Source organism: Haplochromis burtoni, unplaced genomic scaffold, assembly GCF_018398535.1.
Source record: "Haplochromis burtoni strain Fernald_Lab_line unplaced genomic scaffold, NCSU_Asbu1 Contig_387, whole genome shotgun sequence".
NCBI classification, from domain to species: Eukaryota; Metazoa; Chordata; class Actinopteri; order Cichliformes; family Cichlidae; genus Haplochromis; species Haplochromis burtoni.
In genome coordinates this window covers 498,703-517,896 of record NW_024582748.1, presented here as the reverse complement: position 1 = coordinate 517,896, position 19,194 = coordinate 498,703, and the positions used below count along the sequence as shown (strand labels likewise).

The window sequence follows — 19,194 nt, the reverse complement described above, 5'->3', positions numbered from 1 at the left end:
AGCAACCAAGAAAAGGGCAGAGCAAAAAAAGACAGGTGGTGGTCCTGCACCCCCTCGTCAACAAGTTGGTTAAGTAAATAATACCCTCACGGGAAAATCGATATCTCTCTATGAGCACACTGTCGCGCTGAGCTAAAGGATCCTGTCTGTCCCGCAATATACGCTGAATTCTGAACTCTCCTTATCAATCTTGCACCTTCCGCAATGGGGCTCGCGTATACGGACAGGACATGGCTGCGACAGGCTTCCCAAATCCACCTTCGCTTTTATAGCCGTGGTCTCTCATCTTGATTACACGAAGTAATTTACAATTACTACTCTGAAATATGAATTACATCTGTAATAATCACATACATGTAATAGAATGTTAATAGTACATTTCCCTTTTTTAGGAAATGACCTGTATGTATCTGTGTGACATCAATAAAGGATCAAGTGCTGCATTATCTTTAGTTACATTGATGTTATTTATTTATGGTGAAACAGTGGTGGAATATCGCTGTTGCTTTCGTATAAATGAAGCGGACATACCTGCGTGGCCGCGATCTAATCCTGTTTACATAAAGTAAACCTGCTCCCGAGCAGGTTTACGCTTACGGCTCTGTTGCTATGACAGCAAGTCCCGGATGAGCTTCGGGGAACCGAACGATCCAGGATCACGCGAAATCGTCAACATTCAAATCCAGCTAACTTAGCGAGGTACGAAGAACGGGCCCCTACTTGTTTTTCTGTTTTATGGGCGGAGCTGTTAAATCAGACTCTAAAATAAAGAGAAGTCTCATCCCGAAATATTTTATTACTTGACCCTTGGCAGACACCTCGACACGTAAGTAAGTAAAGTTTATTTATTAAGCGCTTTTCGTAGACAGTCACAAAGCGCTGTACGCGAAGGTTAAGATAAACAGAACGTTAGTAATAAAATAGACAATATGAACAATATCAAAGTTAAATGTAAATAAAAAATGTTCAAGGCGTTGATCAACAGAAGGCTTGTTTAAACTGAAACAGCCTTTGTACAGCTTGGAGGCAAGAAAGAGAAGATCTGTCCAAGCTGGTAAACAGGACGTGACAATAATCTAAACACAACGACACAAATGCATGAACACTTTTCCAGATCAGCTGAGGAGACCATATGTCGCCGTTTAGAAATGTTCCTTAAATGAAAGAAACAGGAATGAGACGGAGATTTTACAGAGTCGAGGCCCAGAGACGAATCAGATATTTGACTTAACAGAAAGAAGCAAGAACCTGACTGACTTCAGATTGTAGTCCAGGATGAGTTACGATCGTTGTCTCGGTCTGGTTTGTGTTTAAAACAAGGTAGTTGTTAGAAAGCCAATCAGAAACCTGAGTTAAGCACTGGACTAGGGTGGACAGCGACTCCAGCTGAGCAAGCTGACACATGCAGCTGAATGTCATCGGCATAGAAATGATAAGAAATGACTGAATAATGCAGCTAATGGAAGCATGAAAATAATAATGGACCCAAAACTGAACCCTGTGGAACCCCACAGGTTGGGGGGCGACGTTAGGGGTGAACCTGTCAGTCCTAACAGTAAAGCTCCTGTCTGATAAGTAGGAAGAAAATGGTAAATGGCCTGTATTTATTTAGCGCTTTACTAGTCCCTAAGGACCCCCAAAGCGCTTTACATATCCAGTCATCCACCCATTCACACACAGGTAAAACCAGGTAAGCCGGAGCCAGATGCTCTTGGATATATGCGCCAAAACCTGTTAGCTTGCTAGCGTTTTTATGGTCAATGCTATCGAAGGATGCGCTGAGACAAAGCAAAACGATCACAGAACAATTCCTGCATCAGAACCCACCAACAGATCCCAGAGATCCGGTCTCAGTGGAAGCCTGCATGTCTGCGCTGACAGGAAGTGATGTCACTTTCTGAGCTGTACACATCACTTCACGTTCAGACCAATCAGAAAAAAAATCAGCTTCATCTTGAGTTCATGATTCCCAGTTTGCCCAGTCCACTCTGAGACGCCAGCAGAGACGCCATGCTGCTGCAGCCCAAGCTCGCCGCCACATCATACGCCGTCTGACCCGCAGCGTTCCTCCGCCTCACGTTGGCCTTACAACTGAAACCAGGGACAGAGAGGATGATGTCATTATGACAAGTGGGAGGAGCAACAACTGCAGGTACTGTGCTGCATTCAGTAGCAACTTGGAACTTTCAATCTCAGTCAGACCCGGCACACTGTTGCCACACCAACCGTCTCTCATTCAAGATCGAAGAACCTTTGACTCTGAAACACACCTGCAGGCGGCCGTGTTTACACAGAGTCACTGAATGCAGCATTTAACTCAGACTCACCTGAGCAGGACCTCAGCACACGGCACACCTGCAGACCCCAGTGCTGCAGCTTCATGCAGAGCAGTGTTCTTCATCCTGAGGAGGAGGAGGAGTGTCACCACACACGAGCATCACAGGGTCTAAATAATGGAAGCTAGTAGCTACAAGGACCAATCAGAGGGCTCCATCAGCACCTCATCCAGAATCTGAAGCAACCAGTGTGCGGGCAAGTTTCAGGTAAGTACAGTGAAGTGGGCGGAGTCTATGGGATGTTGTTATCATGAATCTTCATTCATCATAAGGTTCACCTTGAAGGTGATCTGCTCGATCCACGAGTCTAAGTACCGTCAGCCAATCAGAATCATGCATGAAATCAGCTGATAATAAATCGATTTGTTGATCAATTATTAAGTCATGTACTAACAGAGACTTGGAGGAGAGAGACCTAATATTTAATAATCCACATTTCACTGTTTTACTCTTTGGTTCAGATGTGGATACTGTATTGTTCTTTCTTTGTGTTTATGTTTAAGTTGTTTGTTGCTGGTTTTTAGTTTGTTTTTTGTCTGTTTGGGAGCTGACACAGTCTCTATGGAGATGGGTTTTTGGGGGGGTAGCAGGAGGAGAGAAGCTGCAGAGAGGCGTGTAAGACTGCAACTCTGCTTCCTGGTCCCAACTCTGGATAGTCATATTTTGGGGGGTTTAATAAATTTGTCCATATTTCTAGAAATGAGAGCTGCTCCATCCAAAGTGGGATGGATGCCGTCTCTCCTAACAAGACCAGGTTTCCTCCAGAAGGTTTGCCAATTATCTATGAAGCCCACATCGTTTCTGGGACACCACTCAGACAGCCAGCAATTTAAGGAGAACATGCGGCTAAACATGTCACTCCTGGTCTGATTGGGGAGGGGACCAGAGAAAACTACAGAGTCCGACATTGTTTTGGCAAAGTTGCACACCGATTCAATATTGATTTTAGTGACCTCCGATTGGCGTAACCGGGTGTCATTACTGCCGACGTGAATTATGATTTTACTGAATTTACGTTTACCCCTAGCCAGCAGTTTCCGGTTTGGGGTTGCTGCTCTGGTACTGGGGGCGGGCCCTCAGTAGACACACCTGTGGGATCACGTGTCACCTTGCTCTAGCTGTAAAAAATAAAAACCTGGTCTTACCATCCAGACTGTTGGTCGACGTCGGCGCCTCGCTGCACCAAAACAGGTAGGACGTCATGGTGACCATTTACCACGGCAACAGCCAAGGCGTGTAGGCCATCGCTCCGGCAGCAGGAAGGGTCCGCCCCCTGGCGAACAACCGCACACACAAATGTAAAGCGCGTCAGGTGACCCTGAGCAGGCTGTCGGTGCACGCAGAGGCTGGTACCTGGTCCAGGAGCTGCTGGATGACGCCGACCTCACCTCGACCCGGACCCAGCTCCGTCAGCAGCTGAACATCCTTCACCTGCAGCCAGACAGCCAATCAGAGAGGAGCATGAACAGGTATAATCAGCGAGGAACTGAACTCAGCTGTGGGCGGAATTTCTCACCGGCGGTTTGGGCGTCAGGAAAGGTTTGGAGGGTGGAGCCGAGAGCTGGTCACTTCCTGTCCGACACCAAAATAAAAGCACAGATCGATCAGCAGCTTCTGATTGGCTGATGTAAATGAAAAATCAATCACACTTTCTCTCGATTGAACATGGCACACACACACACACGCACACATACGCATGTACACTGACACAGATCTACACTCACCCCCCCTCCAAGCTCACGTCTTCCATGTTGTGAAATGTGATGATTCCTGTGCTGAGGTGGATCTCCCTGTTGGAGCTCAGTCGGGGGGGGGGTCTTTTTCCTCCTCGTCTTTCCTCGTGTTGCTAACTGACGTACTGATTATCAGCTCAGCTCAGGTGTAATGATACAACATAAAGAGGTCCCGCCCCTTTCACACTCTACTCTGTTCTGACTGGCCAACACCAGAGCACTCCCCAGCAGGTATCTGACCAATAACATGCCTGCTGGTTAATCGGACCAACACAGGTCTAAGTCTGAGGTCGGTTTTGGTGAAATCCGAGGAATCTAATTGGCTGAAATGTTGAGCTGAATGTCTGTGTGTCACATGGGCTCTCACCTGTCCACCCTGTTCGCTCTGCAACGCTGCTCAGAGTCTTGGTCCAGCTGGCGAGCTCAAATCCTCCACCTGGAGATCCCATGTCATCGTCAGCACCCACCTGAGACCACACCCCACTCGTTAAACTCGTTAAATAACCACGATGTTCTACGCTCAGCCCACCTGTTCCAAACACACCTGTTTTTCTTGAAGCTCGGCTGCTGCAAAGCTGACGGTCAGACTGACCTCACGGCGATCCTCCTGAATCACCGCAGAGACCATCTGCAAGGAAACACCACAGGAAGTGACCTGCCTGCACCTGCTCATGTAAAACCACCTCCTGATTTAACACACGGCGATGTCACTGCTGGACAGGTGAAGGGCGTGTGAGGTGTGATTTACCCGGCCCAGACGAGGCTCTCCCAGCAGCGCCCTGAAGGGGGCGTTGTTCTGGGCATAGCTCCTCAGGTGAGCGCATATGTGATCCAGCTGCTTCCTCCAGTAACCTGAACATGACAGGTGTCACACACGGAACGACGCCTCTGTAACCCCGCCCCCGACAGTGAGACTGTGAGTTGGGTTTTACCTCGTCCCGGGCTGATAGCGGTGAGCGGTGGGTGGCGGTCGCTCTGCACCTGCTTCCTGAGGAGCTGTAGCGCTCTGTGCTGCTCCTTCCTCTGCAGCTCAGTGCCTGATGGGTAATAGAGTCCTACAGTCTGTGTGCACTGATCCACAGTGGGTGTGGCGATCTTCACACTTCGCGGAGGGTGCAAAGAGGCAGTGGCCCGCCAGGTGGCGCCACAGGCCGTCTGCACTCCCACCTGCACACAAAAGGAGGGAGCTGACTGGCTGGAATCGAAGGAAACACGTGGAAGGCGTGATGTCAACATACCTGGCGGTTGGCGGCGCCCTTGACCGATCGTGTGATGTCACCGCAGGATCCGAGTGGGACCGGTGCTTCCAGGAAGATGCCGCAGGCGGTGCAGTAGGAAGCGTACGGGTGTGCACTTGCTCCACAACGCTGACACGTCACACAGCGGGCAGCGTGGGTGGGCTGAAAACACACAGTGTCACTACAAATCCCACAATGCCTCACTCCACACTGCTTTAGGTGTCAGGTGTGGGTTCACCTTGGAGCCGCACCAGTCGCAGAATCTCGCGTCGCTCCGGTTTAAACGTTTACATCTGGTGCAGGACAACATCCTGGTGTGCGCTCCTGGGTCAGAGGGCACAGCGCTCCTGGCTCCGCCCACCTGAAGCCATGAGGAGTAAAGAGAGCGTAAACTGTCTGTAGGTGAGGCTGTACAGGTGTGGTCAGCAGCTGCTTACCTGCTGCAAGCGGCTCTCGCAGGTCAGACAGCTGAAGGCGTCGGCCGGATTCCCACTTCCACAGCAGACACACATCACATGACCCTGCATCCACCACAGGTAAACACCAGGGTGTGTGTGTCTGTGTGTGTCTGCGCGTGTCTGCGCGTGTCTGCATGTGTCTGCGTGGGTGCTGGTCGTGTTGTCTGCGTGCGTGTGTGTGTCTGCGTGTGTCTGCGCGTGTCTGCGTGTGTGTCTGCGTGTCTGTGTGTGTGTACCTGCAGAGTGATGCCTGCCCGTGGCTGCAGCTGTTGATCGATGGCAGCTTCACACACCAAACAGCTGTGTGTGCTGGCGGGGACTAGAGCCCCACAGAACACACACAGCAACATCTGACGCACACACACACACACACACACACACACACACACACACAGATTCAATGTCAGGTGTTCAGCTGGACGTGGCAATGCTCTTACAGGTGAGTGCATGCAGTACCTGTCCTCCCTCAGCAGGTGGCAGCCTGTGACCGGGTAGCATAGGAAGCGCCGCTCCACACTGAGCGCAGAACTGAGCGAGCGGGTCGGAGGGGCGGCGATGCAGACAGCGAGCACACCTGGATGCACAGAAACTGTTGCTTCATCTGGTTTACACTGTGAAGCCAAAAGTATGTGGACACACCTGCACACCTGGGCAATGAGTGGAAATCAATCAAACTGAATGTATTTATTTGAAAAAAGAGAAAATGTTTTCCTCATTTTCCTTCTTCTTGGGACGTTCACCGGCTCTGTTTGACAAGCCGTCCACAAACTTTTGGCTCTGGAGGGCTGTACCGTGTGCTCGTACCACAGGAAGTCTGTGTCTCGCTGCACTCGTGTCGTCTCCGTGCTCTTCAGCTGCCTCAGGTCACCTGACTCCCTAAAAACCGCAGGTTGGGAGCGCTGAGATGAGGCGAGCTGGGCGCCGATCTCAGAGCCATGACGACCGTTCAGAAAACGAGGGCCTGACTGAAGGGAGTGATTTCCCATCATCTTTGGCTCTGGACACAGAAAACAGGAAGTGTGAAGCTCTGTGATTGGTCAGATGAAGAGAAAGAGCAGGTTTACCCCCCACCGCCCAAGGTTAAGGGGGAGTTCTTCATTTCGACTGTCTGCCCACACAGTATCCTCTGATTGGTTAGTTTTCTCTGTAATGTTGTACGTCTTTACCTGTCAGTACGGTAAGACTTGAGGTAGCTGTTGTAATGTACCGTATTATGAATAAAGTTGAATTTAACTGAACACACCTGAGGTCTCAGCAAGAAAGGATGTTCCTTCAGGCGGTGGCTGGAAGACAAAGGAAGCATTTCTGTGAATCATCAGGTGTGTGCAGGGGCAGCTGGGAAATATGGTCTGCAGCAGGCAGGTGCGCGATTACCTGCAGGAAGTCGTCCAGAGGATCCACAGAGAAAACCTTGGTCACTATGGAGCTCTCTCTGCCGTCACTGCAGACAAACATAAACTTTATTGATCTACACTGTGAAAACATCTGCTGCCTGTACGCACTGATGTCAGGTGACCACTCACCTGGTGACAGCCACCGCTCGGACTGTCACCCGGCCTGCAGGCAGCAGGATGGGCTGGCTGTACTTCCTGCTGCTGCCTGCTGCTCCATGATGCCCCGCCCCCGGCTTTGAACCATCCAGAGTGTAAAAGATCAGAACACCTGCAGAATCTGCACAGACACACCTGTCACATGACCTGCTGGATGGATGGATGCTGGGTGGATGAGCAGACGGTTGGTGTTCTACCTGACTGGATGGACACAGGTGTGCTCGTGTCGATGTGGTTCTTGGCTCCATGAGTCTGCAGGTGGATGATGGGAATGATGAGCGGAGCTGACACTGCCCCTGCTGCCATGACAACAACCGTCTGCCAACCAATCAGTTAGTCAATAAATCAGTTGTTCGGTTCCCTTTCAGACAGTAAGACGTCCTCGCCGGCTTTGTCCCAACATACAGTTTCACTCATTCATGTTTTTACTCAGTTACTTCTGCTGCGTAGCCTCATACTGTCTCATGCATCTGTAAAATACATGGATGGAGCTGAATCTGTGTCCCAGCACAGAGAACAAACCAAAGAACCGACCGCCTGCTGCACAGAGCAGAGAACCTCATATCATAACAACAGGTGCGATAATGAACCCTCTGTACAAAGAAGCCGGGCGACCAACACGCAGCACGCGTTGGTCGCTCTAGCATCGGTCCATGAAACGAGGCAGGAGCCTGATGGATACGAACTCCCAGAGTGGTGTCCGACAGGAGGGCGGGGATGTCGACGTGCACCTGGGCCGCATAGGTGGTGGCTCATGTTCCTGTAGCTTTATTCTGTAGTACAGAATTCACCTGCTTGCTGCTACTACTGCACATTCACCTAATGTATAAACTATATATATATAATGTTCTTCCTCCCCCCCCATTTTTGCACATGTCGAGGAGCGTGTCAGGTTACAAGTCACCGTGTGTTATACTTCTATAACTATGCATGTGACAAATAAAGAACCTTGAACCTTTACGGCGGTTTGCAAACACCTCCGTCAGATTTCAGGCTCTGCAGTTCTCAGCAGCTCAGTGCGGCCACATCAAACTGCTTTGGAGTGATTCCCCCACTGAACAGTCCTGATCCAGAACCTTTACTTGGAAGAACAAAGCCAGTGCTGACCCACTGCCAGGCGCTGCAGCCTTTCCTGGAGGCTGGTCGCCATCTTCTGAGCTAGACCCAGCAGATGCTTGCCCGACTCTTTGTGTTGTTTGTTAAAATGATCTATCATTGATAAAAAGAGTGTAAAGTTCTAGCTGATCCACCACATTAATTTAATTTTCACATGTCGTGTAGCTTTCTGGATGTTATCCTCATTGGGCTACATACTTATTTATCATACAGACTATACAACACTGAAAATCTAAAATCACATATTTTAAGTAACCGAGATGTTTCATTATTTGGTGTAAAGCCAATTAAACAGACTATGTATATATCCACATGTATGCTTACTGCATTCGATGTATTTAACCACATTTAATACATATTACAGAATTAAAGAAACTGCTTTGATTTTGCCACCTCATCTGATTTCCATGCCACCCTAAGAACATGTCTTTAGATGCGCCCCTGCTCCCGGTGACCGTCTGTCTGTCTTCTCATCTGTCGTCTCCAAACATCACAGCGGGTCTCACAGCCTTCTACATCAGGCCAGACACTCGTCTCCACCACCCGTGACCCAGTGGGACATGCAAGTTACTGGTGTGAGTCCTCTGAGAGGACTGAGGTGTTAACATCTCAGGTTTCTGGGAGGGTTTCCTGTTTTCCTGAAGGTTTACCTGAACAAAGCCTGTGATTGGTCCCCGTGTCTTTACCGTCTCTATGTTAGTTTGACTGAAGCTGCTCTTACTTTCACTGGTTTTTTCTGAGCCTTTGAATGGGGCCGGTTCTGGTTCGATGAGCTGCGTATGGCCGGGACACGCCGGTAAATAAAAACAAACAGAGACAGTGTTCTTACCTGGATGAAGGCCCAGGTGATCACCGGGACTGCTGCCGAGTTTACCGGAGTGTCACCCGTTGCTATGGTTTTAAACGCCTAAACGACAGAGGTGGGCGGTGCTGCCAGTTGTAGTTGTAGTACCCGCCCACCTGTGCGTGCTGCGCAGTTAGAAACGTACCCTTTAAAGTTTACATTGGTGAAAAATGACCGTAAAATTTAAAGTCATATATTTCTATATGTGATATATTTTATAAATCACCGGGACAAGCTGCTGTACGTCATCGTCACAGGAACAGACGCCGCCGGCCTAATACTGAAAAAGATCAGTCAAAGAAATTTATTTAAATAAAATTAAGCAAAGAAAGAAAGAAATACTGTGACACAGTCAGGCCGGGTATCTATGCTTAAACACAAACAAAAGGTCGGGATCTGACCGCGGTGTGTTTTTTAATCAGGCGGATTTCAGGACGCTTCCGGTCGCTTGGGACACGGAAGGACCCCAGCGTGTGCTCGCAGCCAGTCACAATATTAGCTCACAGGCTAACTTAGTAACAGCCCCGCGCAGGCAGGAAGCGCTGGAGATGGCTGAGGTGAAGGTGAAGAAGGAGACGAACCTGTCGGACCCCGTGGAGGTCGAGAACAGGTGAGGGGAGGAGCGGGGCCGGCGGGCCGCTCTGTCCGCGCACCGGACTGCGGACGAATACTGTCGCAATTATCGCCTGTACGGTTCTGCTCGCGCACACAGCGCCTGCGTGCAGGTCATGAACGCGCGTTCACACTGCGCCGCACTGCTGGTCACTTCGGCGTTAATCAGAGTCATCAGCTGGCGTCGCACGACCAACATCTGGACATGTTCTGGTCTTTAATGGCGCCTCTGAGCTAAAGTTTGTGCCTGCTGCTCTTCATGTGCAGCCTGAGCAGCCGAGACACAGCAGGCGCAGAAAACGATTAAAACTCAGAGTTTAAACAGAGAAACAGGTTTACTGTGATTTTTACCTGGTGTGTGCGTGTGTTTCAGGATCAAAGAGCTGTGTCAGCAGTTCCCTCAAGGTATCACGGACCAGGTGATTCAGAACGACATGCCTCACCTGGAGCCACAGCAGAGAGCCATGGCCATCAACAAGCTGCTCTCATTGGTCAGTCTGATGATGTCACACACCTCCAGAGCGTGAGGAGAATGGCGCTCTTTTTCACTCTGTGTGCTGAGCGGGCAGCAGGTTGATGAGGTGGTGTTTGTTTCAGGGTCAGCTGGACCTGCTGAGGAACAGTGCAGGTCTCCTGTACAGACTGAAGGACTCACAGAGCACCAGGTAAACACACACACAGGTGTAGGAGTGTACTTCCTGTCAGGTGATTGCTGGTGTCTGAGCTGCTTCCTGTCTGTTCTGTCTCAGTAAAATGAAGGGCTCAGACAACCAGGAGAAGCTGGTCTATCAGATCATCGAGGACGCAGGAAACAAAGGTAACTGAGTACTTCCTGTCCCCGTTTGGCTCGCTGCCGTGGCGTGCTGTGACGACTGCATCTCTCTGCAGGAATCTGGAGCCGAGACATCCGCTTCAAGAGCAACCTGCCTCTGACCGAGATCAACAAGATCCTGAAGAACCTGGAGAGCAAGAAGCTCATCAAAGCTGTGAAGTCTGTGGCCGTGAGTCCGTCACGATCAATAATGGCTGTATCAGCCTTATCGCTGATCAATAATCAATAACATTAGCTGCTGAAAGAGTAAACATTTATTTAAATATGTGCAGAAAAATCAGCTTAAAATGTGGAAAAATTAAAAAACTTTAAATTCTAATTGGATATATTTTACAGATGTTTACAACAAACATCTGTAAAATATGTAAATCAGCAAAAATCTGGAAACTATAAAACAGTTTGGAAATAAACACATATAAGTAAATAAAAATTAAAGACGCGGCGTCTCCGTATGTTTCCTGTAAACAAACGCTGACTTGACGATGTCATACTTCCTCTCCGCTGGCGTGTTTGTGCAGGCGTCGAAGAAGAAGGTGTACATGTTGTACAACCTGCAGCCCGACCGCTCTGTGACGGGCGGCGCCTGGTACAGCGACCAGGACTTTGAGTCCGAGTTCGTGGAGGTTCTCAACCAGCAGTGCTTCAAGTTCCTGCAGAGCAAGGTACAATAAACTTTATTTCATTGTCCAAACGGCGCCCAGCAGGAGGAGGCAGAGCGGCGCTCTGAGGCGGGAATAGGGCGGGGCGGCCTTCTTTCCTGTCTCACAGCTGTGTGAACCGTCATGTGACCCTCGTTGTGTTTCCTGCGTCGAGGCGGAGGCGGCGCGGGACAGCAAGCAGAGTCCGATGGTTCAGAGGAACAGCTCCTTCGCCACGTCGCACGAAGTCTGGAAGTACATCTGCGAGCTGGGCATCAGCAAGGTGACGTCACACCTCAGACGCACCAATCACAGCACAGCGTTAACCTGCAGACAGCTACACACACACACACACACACATTAGATGCAGCTGGGCGCAGATGCTCAGGCAGGCGAGCGTTACCTGAGGAGGCGGGAGCGTAGACTTTATACCTCATCCTGCGTGTAAACAGTCCCCTGGACTCAGGCTAATGACCCGGGTCCAGGTGTTTAAGGCGGGGTTTAGTTGATCTTTGGCCAATCTGCTTTCCTGGTCAGGTGAATGAAAGCGACCATGAGACGAGGTGAAAGGGCGGGGTCGACAGCACGGACCTATTTATCTGTGCGTGTGAATCTGGTGTGCGTGCTTTCCTCAGGTGGACCTGTCTATGGACGACATTGAGACCATCCTGAACACGCTCATCTACGACGGGAAGGTGGAGATGACCGTGATCGCCGCCAAGGAGGGCACGGTGGGCAGCGTGGACGGGCAGATGAAGCTGTACCGCGGCGTGAACACCATCATCCAGCCCACCGGCCTCGTCAAGACGCCGTGTGGACTCTGCCCGGTAACGCGCTCCGCCCACATGTACCCAGGGCCGCTCTCAGGGCACCCGAACTCATCCCGTCTCCTCTCCGCAGGTGTTCGACGACTGCCACGAGGGCGGAGAGATCTCGCCATCCAACTGCATCTACATGAGCGAGTGGTTGGACTTCTGACGCCACGCGTTTCTCTGTGACGGAAGCTTCACTTCCTGTTCGTCACAGACGTGAAGAAGCTGGCGGCCTTAGTTCCTGTGACGATGGCGTGCAGCAGTGTGTCCCGGTTCTGGTTCTGGAGGCGCAACGTTTGTTTTCTGGAGCTGCTTCACTGTTTCTGTTTGACATCGTTAATCTTTGAGGTCGTCTTATTGGTCCCGTCATGGTCACATGGTCTCAGATGTTTTGGTATAATGCCGCTCCCACCTGCAGACGCTCTGTAGTACAACCGCATTTTTGTTTGTGTGTGTGTGTGTGTGTGTGTGTGTGTGTGTGTGTGTGTGTGTGTGAGCGAGCTCCAGTGTCCTGATTATAAAATGATTTGGAAGGAAAATAATTTTTCTTTGTTGGAACCAGTTTTTGACCACCAGGTGGTGCTGTGGTTGCTATGCAGTGAGGCAAACACCTGCAGCCAATCAGAGCCGTTTCTGGTTGTTTGAGCTGAAGGGAACATGTGGACGTTTCCACCTTCATGTTTAAAGTTTTGGCCCTGGCTGCTGGTTTCAGGGACGAGGCGGGGGAAACGGCCCTGAGCGCGGGCTGTCAGGCCGCGGTCTCTGGGAGGGAGAGCAGCGGTCACATTGGCCTGGACCTCCTCTGTTCTGGTTCTGAAGAGCACCAGAGGACTCTGATGAGGCGCTCTGACATTCAATCTGTTCTGTGATTATTTTGGTCCACGAGTGTCGTGATTTGGTGTATGAATAAAGTGGGTGGAGACTTAGCCGTGTGGCATTTACTGTCTGTCTCTGCGTGGTTTTCTTTGAATCTCTGAGGAGGTCATGGAGCTCCTCTCAGCCTGTGAGAGCGCTAATGGGCCTCACAGTGAATCGATGTGGAGACGGTCAGCACTCAGATTATCTCTCTTATTGTCTGATGCACTCTGTGTGTTTGTCCAATCGCAGCCCACCATGTTTTCCATTAGATGCCATTAAGCTCCATCAGGCCGTAATGGGCTCGGCGCTGAGTGTCAGCACGGATCACGTTACACAACATGTTTCATATCTGATATATTCATAGCTCAGCGAGAGACGCTGTGAAGGAGGTGTCCAAATACTGCATTACCCATGAGCCTCAGCTGCCAGTAACTGTCACAGACCGTGTTATTCACATAATGTCATTACAATGCTCCAGAAGGCTCCAGCAGGACAAACGTGAACCAGAGGTGCAGTTCAGGTGATGCTGCACCTGTCAGTCACAGAGGCCACGCCCCTAACATTGCAAACAGGTGCATGGTTGCATGATTTGGTACAGGTGTGAAGGTAGAAATTCTCTGCATCAGCCGTAAATGTGCCGTTAACATGGGAGTCTATGGGGACTGACTCACTGCTGCCTCTGCTGCACACTAGAGGAACTGCAGGCTTGGAGGGTTCTGTGTGTCATTCATTTATTATAAACTACAAAGTTTAATGTGTGCAACGTGAATACATACAGAGATTTATTAGAGCACGTGCCATAAAAACTGTAAAACACGGATATTTAACAGGATGTGTCATCGTTTATTTAGCAAATGTTTTTATCCTCATTAAAACTCATGTTTGTGTTCGGGACTCGTGTCAGAAAGTAATGTGGCCTCTTAATCAGTAATAACAATAATAGTAACAATAACAATATTAGTAATAATAATAAATAACAGTAATAACAACAATAATAGTAACTGTCTGTGGAATAAAGAGCCTCCGACTCGGATCAACTGAAGCTGCTGCTGCTCTCTGCGGCCTGCAGGGGGCGCTCTGCAGGCGGACCCGAAGCCCAGAATCAGACCCGAACCCTCTGAGCGGGGGGAGGGGGCAGTGCGGATTCTTTCCCGTCATCCCCTGCGGCAGCAGCAGGAGCAGCAGCCCCCGCCACCTCCTCTGTGCTCTCCGGTCTGCAGACTCTTCCTCACCTCCGCTGAAGTTTGGAGTGTCGCTCCGACCCTGAGCAGGTAAGCAGCGTCCTGGTCTCTACTATCTCTATTGTGTCTCTACTGTGGCTGTGATTGAAGAGAGGCGCTCCGGAGCCTCGGCTCCTCCATAACTTCGCTCCCCGCCGCCGACGCTGCAGAGCCTCCGGAGCCGCGGGCTCCTACCGCTCCCCGCCGACGCGCGGCCCGCGCCGCGGTGCTCCTCCGCCCGCGTGTCCGCGGCTCGTCCCCGCCAGCAGCCATTAGTAAGGATGGATGAGAATAACGGTGCGCCATGAGAGGAGACAAACAGGCGTGGCCGCGGAGGAGGAGGAGATGAGGAGTATATGCGTCCCGGACAATAACAGCTTCTCTCAGCGGGGCCGAGCCCGCCGAGAGCCGCCGCTCCGACCGGAGAAAGTGCTGGAAAACAGCGGCGGGAGGCCCAGAAACCGGACACAGCTCCTCAGAGTTCCCGTCAGGTTCCGCTCAGCGTGACCGGTTCTGCTTGTATTTGCCACACACACACACACACACACACACACACACACACACAGGACATGTAAATAAAACACAACGTTTCCCAAACCTTCACAGAACGTCCTTCAACCCAAACCGGAACATGAAAGATCATCTGAGGGCTCATATGGGAACACTTGGGTTCTCATCCCAGCGTTCCCAAACCGTTTGTCAGGGTCACAGTTCCCTTATAGGTATGTCCATGAAATGTTCCCTAAAGGTTCTCCTCTAACAGGAAGCCAGTGAACCAGCAGCTTTTGGTTGTGTGAACGTTTTGGGAATGTTTTTCTGACGTTAGGAGCATCCCAACACTGCAGAGCTGGGATCCAACATCCCATAAATTTGTTTGGGACATGTTCTTTAAGGTCCCTGCGTGGTTGGAGTTACCTCCACGTTCCCTGAAAGCTCTTCCATAAGGGAAAATGTCCTGATTTAGAAATTAGAGCCGTCTGTGTTGATGTGAACAAACTCATTTAGAACGACAGGAGCAACCCCCGGTGTTCCCGTAACGCTTCGCTTCCTTTCCCTGAATGTTGCCTGAGTGTTCTAATGGCTGCCTGTCTAATGAGACAGGAAGTGATGGATGGCGTTCTCGGGGTTCTGGTTTAAATATTTACGTGGTTTGTTTTCTGCTGATCGATCAGCTGATCGTTCAGGGAATGTTCTTCAAACGTAAACAGAACCTTTACTAAGCTCCGTAAAGGTTCTGGTTAGTTCACTGATAACACTGCAGCAATGCTCCTTAGAGGTTCCTGGAACTTCAGTTCTCTGGTGGTTCTGTTCTGCCCCCACAAACCAAAGAACCGGTTGGACCTGGTTCTGGTTCTGCACAGTGAAGACTTCACTGCCTGATGAAGCTCTGTGGAGACTTCCGGCCTGTTTGTTGTTCACTCTCGCCGTAGAAAGCCTGGCGTGTTGGACACAGAGTCTGATGGATGTTTGTGTGCGCCTGCTGAGAGCGCCGAGCTGTTTCCTGTTGCCGGGCGGGGTCGGCGCTCCAGGAAATGAGGCTGTTTGTGTGCTGAGTAAATCCAATAACTCCTCCCTGCTCGTGCGCAGCGGCGAGCTCGCTTACAAACACACCTGCAGACGCCAGTGAGGTGAAGCGTGGCCTCCTCAGTGTTCTGTGATCACTTTGACTTCAGCTCGCCGCGGCCTCGTGCATCACCTGGTGATCTGCGTCAGACCTGAGCGGGTGAGGGATTCCTCCTCCTCCATCTCCTCAGCACTGAGGAGACGCAGGAAGCTTACGTATAAAATCAGTTTTAATAAATGACGACTGATCACAAATACACGCGCTGTCACGGCTGATCGGCGTGGCTGAATCGAGTTTTTGGGCTCTGCGGCACCTGCGAGGCCCACTGGGGGCAGCACTGAGTCGGAGGCTCGGTTTGGAGACTCTTCTGTGGTTTTCGGTCGTCGCTCCTCTGTCGTCATGTCATCGTACTAAAAAAACAGAGGAGGAGGAGCTAAAATGTGGAGACGTTCTTGACACTTTCTTGGGCAGAGCAGCGTCGTGGCGTGAGCCAGCTGCTGCCTCAGACTGGTGACACACACCTGTTGCTCCCATGGAGGGCCCCACGGGGCAGAGGGATAGACGTGGTGTGTCCACAGCTGTGCCTGTCAGGAATGCTGTGAGGGTGTGTGTTTTTATTCTCAGCTGCTTCTTCTTCTGTGCCTGTTTGTTTAACGGCAGCTGTGTTTCTTCTTCTCTGGTCTTTAACATATGACTCTTTGTCCTCGACCTCGCCGTGTGGGATGATTATTGACGCTACGGATGCAGAGCTGTCCCTGACCTCCGACCTCTGCGCTCAGACTCTCAGGCTGGGCTGTTTCAGGAAATCGGGTCCATTAGCGTCCCTCGGGACTTCCTCTGAGTGCTGTAATGGCTGCTGCTGCCGCTAAGGCCTATAACTCTGATTCCATTTGCTCCAGTCAGCTGACTCAGGCAGCCAATGGGAGCAGGGCACACACAGACTCATTACATTACCCACAATCCTCTGCTGCTGAGTGTTTAGTGTTTGACTACATAAAGGGCGCATTCTGAAAGTTTCTCTGGAAGGTTCCTCACTGAGAGACGTGACCATGATCGGAGCTGTTCCACCTCCCCAAACACCAAGGAAAGGAGCTTCAGTGCTTCCTTTAGAGTAGGACACACCGAAGCATCCTTGAGGAAAGGAGAGGAGATAACACCGTCCCATAATTCACAGCGACAGGCCATCCGACTGTCCATGAAAACTGTCGACGTAATAACCGAGGCCGAGCAGCTGATGTTCATCCATAAGCTGCTGATGTGTTTATAGTGTTACAGTGTAACCTGTGTGTGACAGAGTTTGAAGCGACGTTTAAAATTCTCTCCTGGGAGTGAAGCAAACGCGTGCATAAGGCCCAAAGTGCTGCTGTTCACAGCTGTCAGCACAGACTCTGTTTGTCTCTGTGAGGCAGTAAATCAGACCCAAATGATCCTCTGGCTTTAAAATTCCCGCCTCTGCGGTGCAGGACATTTACACAGGCTGTTCTCGTTCATATGACCTCCACCAAACAACAGAACACGCTGAGACAGAGTACGATGGACATCCGGCCTCACACCGTCAAGGAGAGAGAGTGTGAGGTCGTTCCACTTCTCTTTTCCTAAGTCCTCAGCAGGAGGTGAGGAAAGGAGACAGGAGGTACCTTTGGAACACACCCTGTTTGAATGATTCAGTTACAACCAGCTGATGTCGGGTGGTGGTTTGTTTACAGGCGGGGCTTCTTCAGCTCACCGAGCAGACGAGGGCTGGGTTACAGCTCCCCCGGTGGCCGAGCCGGGAGAACAGCAGCACATTCCCAGACCCGCTGGGAGGGTGTGACGTGTTTCGGAGCGCAACATAAAAACGATTTGAGCCGATTGCAGCAGGAAACAGATGATTTTAGCCCCGAAGAAGAACAGTGAAAGCTACACATGAAAAGTAACAGAAGCAGGAAGAGGTGTGAGTGTGTCTGTGTGTGTGTGTGTGTGTCTGTGTGTGTGTGTGTGTGTGTGTGTGTGTGTGGGTGTGTGTGTGTGCTGTGTGTGTGTGTGTGTGTGTCGTGTGTGTGTGTGCTGTGTGTGTGTGCGTGTGTGTGTCTGTGTTGTGTGTGATGTGTGTTGTGTGTGTCTGTGTGTGTGTGTGCGTGTCTGTGTGTGTGTGCGTGTGTGTGTCTGTGTGTGTCTGTGTGTGTCTGTCTGTGTGTGTGTGCGTGTGTGTCTGTTGTGTGGTCTGTGTGTGTCGTGTGCGTGTCTGTGTGTGTGTGTGTCTGTGTGTGTGTGTGTGTGTGTGTGTGTGTGTGTGTGTGTGTGTGTGTGTGTGCTGTGTGTGTCTGTGTGTGTCTGTGTGTCTGTGTGTTGTCTGTGTGTGTGTGTGTGTGTCTGTGTGTGTGTGTGCGTGTGTGTGTGTGTGTGTCTGTGTGTGTGTGTGTGTGTGTGTGTGTGTGTGTGTCTGTGTGTGTGTCTGTGTGTCTGTGTGTGTGTGTGTGTGTGTGTCGTGTGTGTGTGTGTGTCTGTGTGTGTGTGTGTGTGTCTGTGTGTGCGTGTGTGTGTGTGTGTGTGGTCTGTGTGCTGTGTGTGTGTGTGTGTGTGTGTGTGTGTGTGTGTGTGTGCTGTGTCTGTGTGTGTGTCTGTGTGTCTGTGTGTGTGTCTGTGTGTGTGTGTGTGTGTGTGTGTGTGTGTGTGTTGTCTGTGTGTGTGTGTGTGTGTATGTGTGTGTGTGGTCTGTGTGTGTGTGTGTGTGCGTGTGCGTCTGTGTGTGGTGTGTGTCTGTGTGTGTGTGTGTGTGTCTGTGTGCTGTGCGTGTGCGTGTGTGTGTGTGCGTGTGTGTGTGAGTGTGTGTGTGTGTGTGTGTGTGAGTGCTGTGTATGTGCGTGTGTGTGCGTGTGTGTGTGAGTGTGTGTGTGTCTGTGTGTGTGCGTGTGTGTGTGCGTGTGTGTGTGTGTGTGTGTGTCTGTGTGTCTGTGTGTGTGTGTGTGTGTGAGTGTGTGTGTGTGTGTGTGTGTGCTGTGTGTGCCTGTGTGTGAGTGTGTGTGTGAGTGTGTGTGTCTGTGTCAGGGCGAGGAAAGCTCAGGCAAACTCCTGTTTTTAGGTCAAAGGTCGCTCGCTGAGACGCAGGTTGTGACCTCTCTGTGACCCACATTTCCTGTCTGCTCCGCAGGTTTCAGCCAGAAGCCGTCGATGTGGACGTGTCCCCGCTGACATCGAGGCGCGTCAGAGGTGAAAGGTCAAGATGACGACGGTGGCCGCCGAGTACGACCGCATGGAGCTGCAGCAGCAGTACAGCGGCAGCAACGACACGGTGAACAACCGCTGGGACGACGACTGGGACAACGAGAACAGCTCGGCCCGCCTCTTCGAACGCTCCCGCATCAAAGCGCTCGCAGGTAGGAGCCCGGCCGCCATCGGCACGC

The 19,194-nt window shown here is 50.9% G+C and overlaps 3 protein-coding genes across 7 annotated transcripts in view; 2 read left to right on the top strand and 1 right to left on the bottom strand.

The window, feature by feature from the left end:
- Window positions 1-1,734: 1,734 nt before the first annotated feature.
- Window positions 1,735-9,366, bottom strand: dzank1 (double zinc ribbon and ankyrin repeat domains 1). 5 transcript variants are annotated; one of them, XM_014340782.2, is made up of 20 exons: window positions 9,261-9,366; window positions 7,513-7,633; window positions 7,289-7,436; window positions 7,140-7,206; window positions 7,009-7,048; window positions 6,570-6,762; window positions 6,222-6,339; window positions 6,002-6,115; window positions 5,745-5,828; window positions 5,546-5,668; window positions 5,308-5,469; window positions 5,002-5,236; window positions 4,818-4,921; window positions 4,614-4,697; window positions 4,437-4,536; window positions 3,853-3,908; window positions 3,690-3,767; window positions 3,482-3,609; window positions 2,328-2,402; window positions 1,735-2,091 (listed from the first exon to the last, which is right to left on the bottom strand). In XM_014340782.2, the coding sequence occupies exons 2-20, from the start codon at window positions 7,619-7,621 to the stop codon at window positions 1,950-1,952; spliced, it is 2,160 nt and encodes a 719-aa protein (XP_014196268.1). In that variant the 5' UTR covers window positions 7,622-7,633; window positions 9,261-9,366; the 3' UTR covers window positions 1,735-1,949. The 5 variants fall into 5 exon arrangements, 3 of the variants coding, with proteins under 3 accessions (XP_014196268.1, XP_042068640.1, XP_014196269.1); XM_042212706.1 differs by having other exon boundaries at window positions 7,513-7,785; window positions 9,261-9,348; XM_014340783.2 differs by lacking the exon at window positions 5,745-5,828.
- A 382-nt stretch (window positions 9,367-9,748) lies between these two features.
- Window positions 9,749-13,111, top strand: polr3f (polymerase (RNA) III (DNA directed) polypeptide F). The gene is made up of 9 exons (XM_005944463.3): window positions 9,749-9,885; window positions 10,261-10,378; window positions 10,485-10,552; window positions 10,637-10,704; window positions 10,776-10,888; window positions 11,238-11,381; window positions 11,533-11,640; window positions 11,993-12,184; window positions 12,258-13,111. The coding sequence occupies exons 1-9, from the start codon at window positions 9,824-9,826 to the stop codon at window positions 12,333-12,335; spliced, it is 951 nt and encodes a 316-aa protein (XP_005944525.1). The 5' UTR covers window positions 9,749-9,823; the 3' UTR covers window positions 12,336-13,111.
- Window positions 13,112-14,064: 953 nt separating this feature from the next.
- Window positions 14,065-19,194, top strand: part of LOC102300677 (spectrin beta chain, non-erythrocytic 1) — a 30,925-nt gene continuing 25,795 nt past the window's right edge. The window contains exons 1-2 of the mRNA XM_042212703.1: window positions 14,065-14,298; window positions 18,942-19,167. Coding sequence (XP_042068637.1) covers window positions 19,014-19,167 — 154 coding nt within the window. The 5' untranslated portion in view covers window positions 14,065-14,298; window positions 18,942-19,013. The remainder of the gene's footprint in view (window positions 14,299-18,941; window positions 19,168-19,194) is intronic.

Coding starts and splice junctions, on each gene's coding strand:
- dzank1 (XM_014340782.2), bottom strand. CDS start 7,621: ATGGCAGCAGGGGCAGTGTCAGCTCCGCTCATCATTCCCATCATCCAC. Junction 7,049..7,139: donor CTCTGGACGACTTCCTGCAG/GTAATCGCGCAC, acceptor TTTGTCTTCCAG/CCACCGCCTGAAGGAACATC. Junction 3,768..3,852: donor TCCTGACGCCCAAACCGCCG/GTGAGAAATTCC, acceptor GTCTGGCTGCAG/GTGAAGGATGTTCAGCTGCT.
- polr3f (XM_005944463.3), top strand. CDS start 9,824: ATGGCTGAGGTGAAGGTGAAGAAGGAGACGAACCTGTCGGACCCCGTG. Junction 10,705..10,775: donor CGAGGACGCAGGAAACAAAG/GTAACTGAGTAC, acceptor ATCTCTCTGCAG/GAATCTGGAGCCGAGACATC. Junction 11,641..11,992: donor GCGAGCTGGGCATCAGCAAG/GTGACGTCACAC, acceptor TGCTTTCCTCAG/GTGGACCTGTCTATGGACGA.